Genomic DNA, 11,550 nt, shown 5'->3' on the forward strand with positions numbered 1-11,550 from the left:
TGGTAGAAGTACCCTGAATGTGATGTTCTTTGCAAACATTTGAAAATTCTCCCCGTCATTTCCAACTTTCCACGGTAGACATGTTGGCTTGACCAGTGGCCAGGAGGTGGCGCTGTGCTCCCCGCGAGGCCGCAGCTGCTATGGTGCCAGCCATTTGGAAGAATGGCTCGTTCTTCTTGCTGCAAGTTTTAATAAATTCAGTAGACTTTCTGCCCCACCTGCCCTGTGAGATACAGAGCCACTCTGAGAATGTGCCCCTCCCTGGAAGAGCATGGTGGGGGCCAGTCAACTCTATCCCCATCACTATTTCCATTTTTACCCCCCTTTTGGAGACAGGGTCTCAATGCAGTTCAGGCTGGCCTTGAGCTCACTCTGTAGCCCAGGCTGGTATCAGTCAACAGGCCTCCTGGCTCAGCCTCCCCAGTGCTGGTGTCACAGGTATGCCACCTGCCATTTTAAATTGAAGATACACAGCCATCCAAAATTGGTCAAAAATGAGTGAAGCACAGTGGTGTTTAAGCCTTTAGATGGAGCAGGCAGTTTTCCAGGTGAAGGGCCAGCCAGATAGGCGGATGAAAGTGCCTGCGCAGGCAGGCAGGCAGGCAGGCGTGCCGGCCCCACCCCCAGGACGCACATCTAGTCCCAGTGCTTGGGACGCTGAAAAAACGATCACTAGGAGTCTGACCTGTGTAGTGAGACCCTATACTAAATACATTTCTTAAAAGAGACTTCCAGGTGAAAGCACTCCTGCAGCTAGGCAGGGAAGTCTCCCTTGCCAGCCCAACAGAATTTGCCTTGGAATCCACTCCAGCAGTAGATGAATGAGGGCGACTTCCCCAGATGGAGCAGAGCCACAGATTTCATTGATCTCCATTTCTGATTCAGGCCAAGTGTGCGCCCGCCTGGGGATTCCCCTCAGTGGCAGGCACAGGCGTGCTTGCTGTCTCGAGCTGGGCTTGGCATTCTCTGTACAGCTGCTGACGCGACTGCGGGGCCACGCCGCCCTGCCCGAGGGAGTGCAGATTCCTTTCCGGTTGAGGCCATCCAGTTAAGGGGGCCGTCTGCACCAAGCACTGTGGCCAAGGTTTAGGTGGCGCGACCGCGAGGAAACCAGAAAAGATTTCAGTAAAGGGAGACAGCCCAAAGGGAAAATGAGAAAGGGCTAAAGCACAGCCTCTTGAGGAGGGGCGCAGAGCCTGGCGTGGGGGGGGGGGTCCCATTAGGACCTGGCTCTTTGCCCTGCCACACACTACCCTGGCCCGCTGTCACCAGAGTCCCCCATGCCTCCAGTCTCAGGTGTGCACAGTGGGCGCTGCAGGAAGCAGGTGCACGGGGGAGTGAACAGGGAACTGTCACAGCACAGTGATAAATCAAGCCTCCGCGGGGCCAGCTGACTGCTCTCGTGCTTTGTGCTATCGGGATGTGGAAACAACGCTGGCACACACAGCAGATCCTGGCCTGGCAGCAATGGAAGCAGAGAGAAACTGCGGCAGGCCTGGCCGCCTCCGCCCCACCTGCATGACCATAGGCGACCTGCGAGGGTTCTGCCTGTGGACTGGGGCCAGGGCTGTAGCTCAGCAGCATAAGCATCTGCCTGGCAAGTGCAAGGTCCTAAGTTCGATCCCCCGTACAAAAAAAAAAAAGCTCTAACGAGCAGTTTAGCAAGGTGTTAGCGGCTTCCATTACACTGGGGCATTCTGGGTCTTGTTACTGTCCCCTGTAGCCATATGAAACCATACCACAGGTGAAGCAGGCTATGGCAGTGCAGGCGCGAGCCTGGCATTGGCACTCACTGGTGTGGTGCAGCTGCGCAGCCTGGGACCAGGGCCAGCTGGCATCCTAGGCTGGGGATGCCACGTTCACAGCACAGGCAGCGGGCCGGGCTGGCACCTTCTATGGAGTGAGCTTTGGGTACCAGCAAGCACCCCAACACTGCTTCCAGTGCCTGCCCCCAGCCTGGAGGTCCCCAAACAGGTTGTCCAACAGGGCCACCATGAGGTGGCTCAACCCTATAGCCCTGGCTCTCTGGGTTGGCATAGGATACGCCAGGACCCCCAGCCTGGGCACAGGCTGTTTCCCCCCTAAACCCACGGGCTAACACCCTGTTCCCGTGACTGCCAGCCCCAGTCAACACGGACCCCACTTCTGCCTTCCAGGCCACACAGAAAGGTGGCAGCCAAGTAGGAAGAGTAAGTGCTGGACGGTAGCCTCAGGGGCCTGGGGAGACTCCTCTGGAATATTCTGGCCCCTCTGGAAAGATAAGTTCAATCAAGTTTTTATTTTTTGCAAATCAGAACATTTAAAAATTTAGTGTTAGAATATTTTTAAGGAGTTACCCTAAATTCCCATTTGGTCACAAGACTCAGACACTAAAACAGAAGCTGACAGCAAGACGCAGTGACGGCCACAAACACCTGTGCTGGTCGCCCTCCTATTTCTGCCTTAGTCTAGGAGTGACTCATGGACTCTCTGCTCCTGTGGGAAACACTGCCTGCACACACCTCATGGCCCGGGCCCTGACACCTGTGCCCACAACTGCCACCTTACAACCCAGTGACAGCTTCAGAGGCCATGGGGACCGATGGGAACCCCGTTTCTTTCTGAGGAGGACAGGCCGGGGTCGAGTCACCCTGTCTGCTCACGTCTAGTGGAGCAGGAAGAGTCCTGCATCCCGGCGCATGGTTAGAGGTGAGACAAAGAGGGTTTCGAACAGCCAGCAACAACACCCTGGCCTCCACTGGTTCCCACAGAATCCTCATGGATCCCTAGCCAGATAGCAGCAGCACCAGGGTCTTGTGGGCCAAACGTCTCCAGACAACAATCCTGGCCTTCGCCCTCTTGACCCTGGACTGCAAATGCAGGCACAGGGACCTGGTGGAGACCTGAGCTCTCAGGGCCTTGGTGAGAGGTGGCTGGTCCCCTCCTGAGCACTCCAGCCAGCTGCTCCTGCCCTCTGAGGTCTACTAGGGAGGGAGGTGAGTTACTAAGAAGTAGACCAGGGACCCTGCTCCGACCCCTTTCCCGTCCCTGCTACTCACCACCCACCTGCATCTACTAAAGTAGTAAAGGAAACAACATCCCCGCCCTTGTGTCCCCACCCCCCAACATCCCCAACACCCCACTGCAGTGGGTGTCCCTCTGTGTCCCTTGTGCGCCCGCTTCCTCTTCCACGCGGAGCTGGGGATCCACTGCTACTGGTGAAGATAGGCGTCCAGCCACAGCTGTCCTGACTCCTTCAGTGAGCTGCAGAGACAGGAGCAGGCGGTGAGGACAGGAGACGCAGCCCTCACCGCCTCCACTCCCTGGCCCCCACAGGCTGCATGCTGCGCTTACCGCACGATGTCTGCGAAGGCGGCCAGCAGCGGCTTGGACTGATAGGCAATGCCGTGCCTGGCACACAGGGACCGCACGAGCGGCGCCACCTTGTGGTAGTTGTGCCGGGGCATCGTGGGGAAGAGGCTGGGGGAGAGCAGAGTCAGTGGCCCTCCCACCCCTCCCCAAGCCGACCCCTCCCCCACGCCCCACCCCCGGGGCCCCACTCACTGGTGCTCGATCTGGAAGTTGAGGTGGCCGCTGAACCAGTCGTTGAAGAAGGACTGCTCCACATTGCAGGTGGCCTGCAGCTGCAGAGGGCAAGGGTCCCATGTCAGCCAAGCCGAGCTGGCCCTCCCAGCAGCTGGCAGGGCAGGCGCAGCCGTGGGGCAGGCTCACCTGCGTGGACACCCAGTCCACATTGCGGTCATGGTCGATGTGCATGGGGATGTGGTTCATCTGTGTCACCCACACAAACCAGTTGCTCTCCAAGAACCTGTGGGCGAGGGCCCCAGTGTGAGCCACCCGGCTGCGTTCTCCCAGGAGGGCCCCCCACGCCCCTGCCCTGCACTACCTGACGATGAAGAATAGGCCCAGGAAGCCCTGGAGGCCCAGCAGGGGCACATAGGTGAGGGTCAGGCGCACGTAGAAGGTGAGCATCCAGAACAGATCCTGTGGGCCACCAGGCAGAGGGGGCTGCCTCAGTGCCTGCCCGGCACCCCAGGGCTGTGGCCCATGGGTCTTCCACCCCAGCCCACCCCTCTGCACCCCGACCAAGGGAACCCCAGCCCCTCTGCTTGGAGACCAGGACCACGCTCATCCCAACATCCAGGTCTCTGTGCTATGTCCAGGGGCCACGTGGCCTCACCCATTTCTCGGCCTGGTGCCGCCTCCCTCTGCCTGTCAGCTCCTGGCCACCCCGCGTGAACCGCTGGGAAAGGGGCCTGCAGGCAAGCAGCACTGGACCCGTCCTGCAGCATCATCCCATTCGGCCTCAGCACACGCTCCCCCACCACACACACAGCTCCCTTGGCCTCGGAGCGGCTGAGCTCAAGCCAGGGCCACTCCCTCCCTCAGGCTGGAGAGGCAGCTTTACCTGGGGCTAGGCCTCGCTGCAAATTGGCCTCGCTGCAAACTGGGCCTGGAGCCAGCCTCAGTCTCCCCCAGAGCAGCTTGCTCCTCCTCCCAGAGTACTAGGGGACGCAGAACGCGGGCTGCCCGGGGCCTTACCACCCACTTCTTCCGCTGGATGACAAAATAGAAAATGTACCACTGGAAGTAGAGCGGCAGCAGAGCTGGTGGCCCAACTGGGGAGAAAGGAGAGGGGCCAGCGTGAGCAGCAAGAGGGCCACTGAGCAGATGACCGGCCACGAGCGCCCCTCAGCGCCTCACACAGCCCCACCAGCACGAGAGGTGGGCACAAGTGTGTGAGCGGTGGACACGCCAAGCTTCCAGGCCGGCCGCCGGCGAGGACAGCCTCCAACACCCTGGGGCCACGGCCACACCCTGCTCCACAGCTGCCCCGGCTGCTCTGGGGAGGGCACAGGCAGGATCTGGAACAAGTGGCACATGCCTGCATGTGTTGGGGCAGCCCGCTGGCTCCTCACCGACTGCACTCACTGCCTCAGACCTTGGTGCCGGGCCTGTGCCACTCCAGCGTGCAGCCAGGAGTCACCAGCCAGGAGCAGAGATTGTGATTTCTCGTGAAAAGTCTCTGTGTGCTGAAGACTCCACTCACACCCTATGCACCACGCATGTCCCCCATGTCCCTTCCTGCAGGTGGGGGATCTGCGGCACAAGTCACATGCCTGCCTCAGATCCCCCAGCTTGGACTGACACACTAGTGCTGGGAGTGGGCAACTGGGGTAACGTCCTGCAACTGAACACTCCCCTCCCTTCCTGTAAAAATATGAAAATTGAAAGCTGTGTATAATAAATAAAAATTAACAAACAGGTGTGGTGGCGCATGCCTGTAATCCCAGCGCTGGGGAGGCTGAGACAGGAGGATCGCTACTGAGTCTGAGCTGCGTAGTGAGACCCTGTGGCAGACAAATAAATAAAATGAATACTTTAAAAAAAAAAAAAAAAGAGGGTCAGGGAGATGGCTCAGTGGAATACGCACTTCCCTGGCAAGCGCAAGGGCCTGAGTTCAATCCCAGGTTTCGCCAAAAATAAAATAAAATATATTTTAAAAAAGAGCTGTGGGCTGGTGAGATGGCTCAATGGTCTAAAGCACCTACTTATACTTAGAACAAGCTTAGCAAAGCACAGGGACCACAGTTCAATCCCCCAGCACCACATGCCAGCCAGCCCCGCCCCCTGGAGGGCTGAGCTGCCCCCCCCAAAATAAATAAATAAATATTAAAACAAAACCAAGAGCTGTGCCAGGGCCAGGAGACAGAGGGTAAGCACAAGCTCCTGAGTTCCATTCTCCATACAAAACCAAAAAAACCCAGAAGAAAGCTGCGCAGCTCAGGCTTGGGGCTCGCGGGGCAGCTCTGACACAGCGGCCTCCAGAGAGAGCTCAGGCGGCGGGCCTGTCACCCTCCTGCCGCTCTGTGCCTCCTGGGTGCCTGCCCCAGAGCTCACCTTGACCTCCACTCTCGGGTGGGCTCCCTCCCCACCTCTCCCAGCTCCACTGGGGCCTGCTGTAGGCCAGGGAACTCACTCAGGAAGAAATACTTGTGCTGGTGGTTGTACGGCATGTACTTTTTCTTCTGTTTCCCGAGCTGTAACAAAAAGCAGCCATGACCCTGCAGTCTGGGTGCAGACGGCACCTTCCCCACCCCAGCTGCAGCCCCTGCTTGGGGGGCCGTGGCCATGGTGGGGCTGTGACGCCCCAAAGCTCGTCCTGGGCGGGGCCCCACCCAGGAAGCAGGTGCAGGACTGCACACTGCCCTGCACCTAGGACTGCCAGGACCACCACCATCCCAAACTCTAGCCCACCACTGCAGCCCCTATACAGGAAGGACCGAGGTCAAGCATGTAGTTCTCCAGGGTCCCCAGTTTTCTGCTCTCTTGACTTTAGCAAGAACTTTCTAAGATCCTGAAAGCTGAGCAAAGCATGGTGCCATTTGTGGAAGCGTCCGCATGGCGGACATGGCCTTCTGAAGGTTCGAGTTTTCTCCCCAGTGGGGGTGACAATTTTGTAGGCCCAGCAGCAAGACAAGTGGCAGTGACCTGGCCAGCCAGCCTGGGCCTGGCTAGGTCCCATGGACACCCTGCCAGTTCTCTCCCTGGCTCCTATGTCCCTTGTCCCAAGGGGTTCTAGTGACCAGACCATCACAAGAACATGGCCCCAGTGCTCACCCTGGGTGAGGCCAGGCTAGCCCAGCACGTGCCCACCACTGTGTGCGCAGGCTGGTGGAGGAAGCTTTCTGGCACCCTGCAGCCAGCCCAAGCACCTCGGTTCCCACCCTGCATGGTCACTGCTAGGTGTTGAGGTTCCCATAGACGGAGCTTCCTGTGTGTGCAAAGGAAGCTGGCGGGCTCTTAGGCCTGGAGTCTTTAACAAGTGAGGTGATGGATCTGCCCACCTAGGACTTGCAGCCTCTAGAGCTGGGACTCCTAATTGGCCTTTGTTCTACTCAGACCCAGGCATTTACTATAGTGATGGAGTGGGCCAGAGGCACGTGGGCAGTGGGCTGGGGGCCCAAGGGAGCGGGGATCGGCTGGCGCCACGAAGCAGCACTGTCTGGGTTAGTGGGGCATGTAGGGCACTGCTCCTCAGGGGACAGCCAAAGGTCATCATGATTGTTAGCAGTGTCACCCTTGGGTTTGGAACGTCCCACTGGCCTCAGGTCCCATGAGGAGCCAGCTAGGGAGTTTCTATCCAGTGCAGCTGGCTGGGGAGCCCCCACACAGCCCACAGCTCTAGCCCCTGCTCACAGCATGGCAGGAGGAGCCACAGGCTTGGATCCCAGAGGGCATGAGGTTCCCTGAGGACCCTCTCTCACCAAGGGGCAGCGGAAGTATAGTATGGGAACAGCGGTCCCTCCACTCCGCCTCCCAAACCGTCTCACACATGCTAAGGGGCCAGCGCTTAGTGACCCCTAAGAGTGACCCATACTGTAAACAGCCACCCTAGCAAGCAGTGGGTGAGCCCCAGGAGCCGTGGGGCAGAAGCTGAGAGGCCCCTGTGCCAGGCTGGCCAGCGCCACTCAAAGCCAGTGCAGATGGGCTGGTGAGATGGCTCAGTGGTCTAAAGCACCTACTTAGAACAAGCTAAGCAAAGCAAAGCACAGGGACCGCGGTTCAATCCCCCAGCACCACATGCCAGCCAGCCCTGCCCCCTGGTGGGCTGAGCTGGCCACACACACTAAATAATAAACAAATAAAATTGAAAAAAAAATTAAAAAATGGATTTTTAAAAGCCAATGCAGAGCAGAGCCAGGCCAGCCACCTTGAACTCCTGCCTGGAGCTGAACAGCTTAGCTCCTGGCAGCTGAAATGTCACTGGGGGGGTGGGGTGGGGGTGCTGGCAGGAGGCAGACAGCAGTGTACAACATGGTCGCAGGTTTGTTTTTCGGTTTGTTTGTTTGTTTGTTTGTTTGTTTTGGCTGGCTCAGGCTGCCTTAAGGGCAGGTCTAGTATGGTATGTGGAGCTGGGGACTGAACCGAGGTCCCCTGCGCCTGTCAGAGTTTGCCTAAGCAGGCACTTAAACAACTGAGCTAACCAGCAAGCACTGTTCATTGGTTTTAACTTAACTTTCTGAGGAATTCTGGGGGCTTTCAGAACCTTCTGAAAGATGCCTACCCTCAGAAGGCCCGCAGATCCTCGCCTACCCTCACTCTTCCTTTAGCACTGGGGTTTTGCTCCTGGCCTGGTGACCAGGGAAAGCCAAGAGGGTGGGAAGAAGCAGAGAGGTTGCCCTGGGCGCCACAGGGATGGGATCCAGGGCAAGCCCCTCAGGTAGCGCTCCCGCCTTCGGAAAGCTGCAGTCCTCCAGGGTCATGGGCCTTCCAGAACCAGGCTGGCGCCCACAGTGGGCAAGAACTGTCTACTGGGCCACAGCCAGCCCTGCTACTCGCACTTCACACCTCTCTAGGTACCTGGATGCCTAACACAACACAACCACTAAGAGATGCACCGCATCGCTTAGGAAATTACGAGAAAACACATTCGATACGGAGCAACTGTGCTTTTCTGAGTATCCAGAACCTACAGAAGCAGAGTCCAGCAACACAGATGGCCGACTGTACCCAGGGTCTGATGTTCCAGGGATCCTCTAGCCAGAGCAGGGGACTTGGGAAGCACCTGAAGAGCTCAGGCAGAACCTCTGATGGTGAGCAGGCCTTCAGGGAGTGGTCTCCCGGACCTGTGCAGCCCGCGCCACTGCTGCACGGCTGTAGGAGCTGGGGACCCCCACCCGGGAGCCCTGGCTACCACCTGTTCTTCCTTAGAGTGACAAGGTCAGGGCTCGAGTCGCATCCAGTGCAGGGCCTGCCCAAGCCCCCGGGCCGTCCGGCTGCAGTCCAGCCCCTGCCCTTCCCCCACACCACCTGCTTACCTCCACCGAAAGCACCTTCCCTAAGGCGAAGAAAAAGGGGTGCATGTTGATGTCTGGGTCTTTGCGGAAGCAATTGGGTTTGGCATGGTGCTGGAAGTGCATGTGGTTCCACCAGCTGGCAGGGGCCCCCTGCGAAGAACAGGGACCTGAGCTTCCATGGAAGCCACACCCCACCCCGTGCCCAGCAGCCCTGGGGCCCCACCCACCTTCAGGTGACCGATCACGAAGTGATGCAGCAGGTGGTTCAGTGTGGAGGTGCTGAAGACCGACAGGTGCCCGAAGTCATGCTGCAGCCAACCGGCCTGCGCCTGTGGACAAGCCAGGAGGTGCAGGGCCTGGGGCCAGACACGCACCTGGGACAGCACCCAGGATGCAAGAAAGAGCCCACGGGGAGCGAGGGGCGGCTGAGTGCTGCCCGACCGGGCACCAGGCCTGGCTGCTATCAGAACACAGGGTGGAGCTGCAGCTGGCAGAAGCCAAGCCCCACTAAGACTGTTTCTGGCACACTGGGCAGAACCCAAACTCGAAGCCAGTCCCACTCCACAGGAAGAAGGGACCAGCGGGCAAGAAGCTCAGCTGGGAGGCACAGGAGAACAAGATGTGCACAGAAAATTCCTAGGCGGCTGCGAGCAGGGGCCGAGCCAGCTCTCACCTGGACCACGCTCAGCAGCACAGCGCAGAGGAGGAAGGGTACCAAGGATGTCCCAAAGATGTGCAGGGTGAGCCAGGCGGCGATGTCCAGCAGCAGGATGTGCAGCAGGTACAGCAGAAAGAAGAGATGGCTGCTTCTCAAGAGTCCCATCCGCTCCACTGCGGCCCGCAGTGCCCGGAACTCATGGGTCAGCGCCTCCTGCGGGTGGAAGGGTTATGAGAGCAGGGACTGTCTGGGGCCGCCCGCCATAAGCCAGCAGGGCCTTCAACATGTCATCACCTCCTGGACACCAGACTGATGGCACAAGCCATCTGAGCTATGTTTTTGCATGTGTGGCAACTGTGAGCTCAGGCCTGGCCTCTAACAAGCAGCCAGGGGCAGGGGCACTGCTGGGGCAGCCCTGGGGAACTTGGGTCCAATTGCCTGCTGCCTGGGCTGAAGCCCCAAGACACCGAGGGTGAGGTGGGACCTGGAGCCACACGCCTGTCAGCTGTGGCCCAATGGAGGCTTCTGCCCTCCCCACCAGCCAGACCCCTCACGGCACACAGAATCTCACGTTCTTGCTGGGCTCGAAGCTGGGCTGCTCCGGAGCCAGCTCCCCGATCAGGAGCGAGCTCATGTACTTTCTCACAAGGGCTTTGTCGATGTGGAACGCAGTGAAGGGATCCTGGGGGAGGGGGGGCGAGAGGTGAGGAAGGCCTGCTGCCAAAGAGGTTGCCAAGGTGACCTTCCTGTCCCAGCAAGCCAGGCAACACCAGGCTCAAGATCCCCTGTGGGGTAGTGGATGGAGGGTAGGTGCATGGCCCCAGAAATTCAGGCCTGAATGGAGAACAGCCAGGGCCAGGCGAGCCAAAGCATCTCCATCAGGTCTCAGTCATCAACCCATACCCTGGAGCCCACTTTTCCAGACTGCCCCAGGGACACGCGAGCCCCAGCAGGCCCCGGGGCGAGGAACCGAGCTCCATCCCTTGCGGCACGCTGGAGCTCTGACCAGCCCTGCCCAGAGGGCTCAAGGCCAGGTAGGGTGGGTGGGGAATCCTTGCTGCCCTGCAGAGGACTGGCAGCATCCCGGTGGCCAAGAGTGTCGGGACCGCACGGGCCTGTTCTTCTGCACGCAGACGCCGTGCCTGCTCCGCAGTGGTCACTCGGGTGACCAGGCCGGCTGTGCCCGGGCAGGCCGGCCCTTGCACGCGGAGACCTAGCAGGAACCCTGGGGGGGAGGGGGAGGCGCTAGCGGAACATCACGCGGGGCGGGGACCAGCTCGATCCCGAGGACAAGCGCCACCGGACTTGCCGTGCTCCGTCTGGGCGGCCCGGGACCTGGAGCGGGAACGGAGGCGGCCCCGCGCGACGGGCGCACCCACGTGGGAGTCCGCGGCCCGGTCCCATCCCACCCGCACCCACGCCGCGGCCTTTGTCGGCGCGCCCCGTCCCGCCCGGCCCCGCGCCCCATACCGTGGCATCCTGGCCCGCGTAGTGGCTGATGACCCGCGAGCCTCCCGGGTGGCGCCGCGCGAAGTCGCTGATGTCGTACACCTTGCGCTCGATCACGAGCCAGCGCTCCCCGCGCCCTGAGCGCTGCGCCACCTCCTCCCACGTGAAGAGGCGCGCGCCGCGCCCCGGCGCCCGCGTCCCGGCGACTTCGGGCTCCGCAGCCATCGCGCGCGGGGACCACAGGGTGCGCCCGGCTTTCTGCGCCGCTACCGCCGCCGCGCGGGCACCCATTGGCCGGACCTTGTGGCGCGGAGCGAGCCCCGCCCCCACCCCGCCCACGGGGCGGTGCTCGGCCCGACACGCGCCCCCTGCTGGGCTCGGAAAGGGGGCGCGGTCGAGGGGAGCGGGGCGGGACCGAGCCGGCCACACCGACTAACGGTCCTGTGCCGCCCTGCGCGCTGTGCCGCCTTGTGCGCCCGGCTCGCCAGGCCCAGGCCCAGCGCTAGGAGGCCTGGGTGCGGCGGACCTGCGGGACCCTGCGAAGTGTGGGCGCGGTGAGGGAGCAAACGGCCCTGGCTGAGGCCACGGGCCTGTGATCCTGCGCTCAAGGAGGCTGAGGCAGGAGAATCCCGTGTTGGAGCC

General features: G+C 60.5%; 1 protein-coding gene across 1 annotated transcript; it reads right to left on the reverse strand.

The window, feature by feature from the left end:
- Positions 1 to 2,655: 2,655 nt before the first annotated feature.
- Fads1 (fatty acid desaturase 1) lies at positions 2,656 to 11,181 on the reverse strand. Its single transcript, XM_004646760.2, has 12 exons — positions 10,930 to 11,181; positions 10,031 to 10,141; positions 9,475 to 9,672; positions 9,029 to 9,130; positions 8,823 to 8,951; positions 5,981 to 6,041; positions 4,543 to 4,619; positions 3,887 to 3,984; positions 3,712 to 3,808; positions 3,544 to 3,623; positions 3,334 to 3,459; positions 2,656 to 3,243 (listed from the first exon to the last, which is right to left on the reverse strand). Exons 1-12 carry the CDS (start codon positions 11,131 to 11,133, stop codon positions 3,192 to 3,194), a joined length of 1,335 nt encoding a protein of 444 aa, XP_004646817.2. The 5' UTR covers positions 11,134 to 11,181; the 3' UTR covers positions 2,656 to 3,191.
- Positions 11,182 to 11,550: the final 369 nt, after the last annotated feature.

This window comes from Octodon degus, unplaced genomic scaffold (assembly GCF_000260255.1).
Source record: "Octodon degus isolate 3935 unplaced genomic scaffold, OctDeg1.0 scaffold00279, whole genome shotgun sequence".
NCBI lineage: Eukaryota > Metazoa > Chordata > Mammalia > Rodentia > Octodontidae > Octodon > Octodon degus.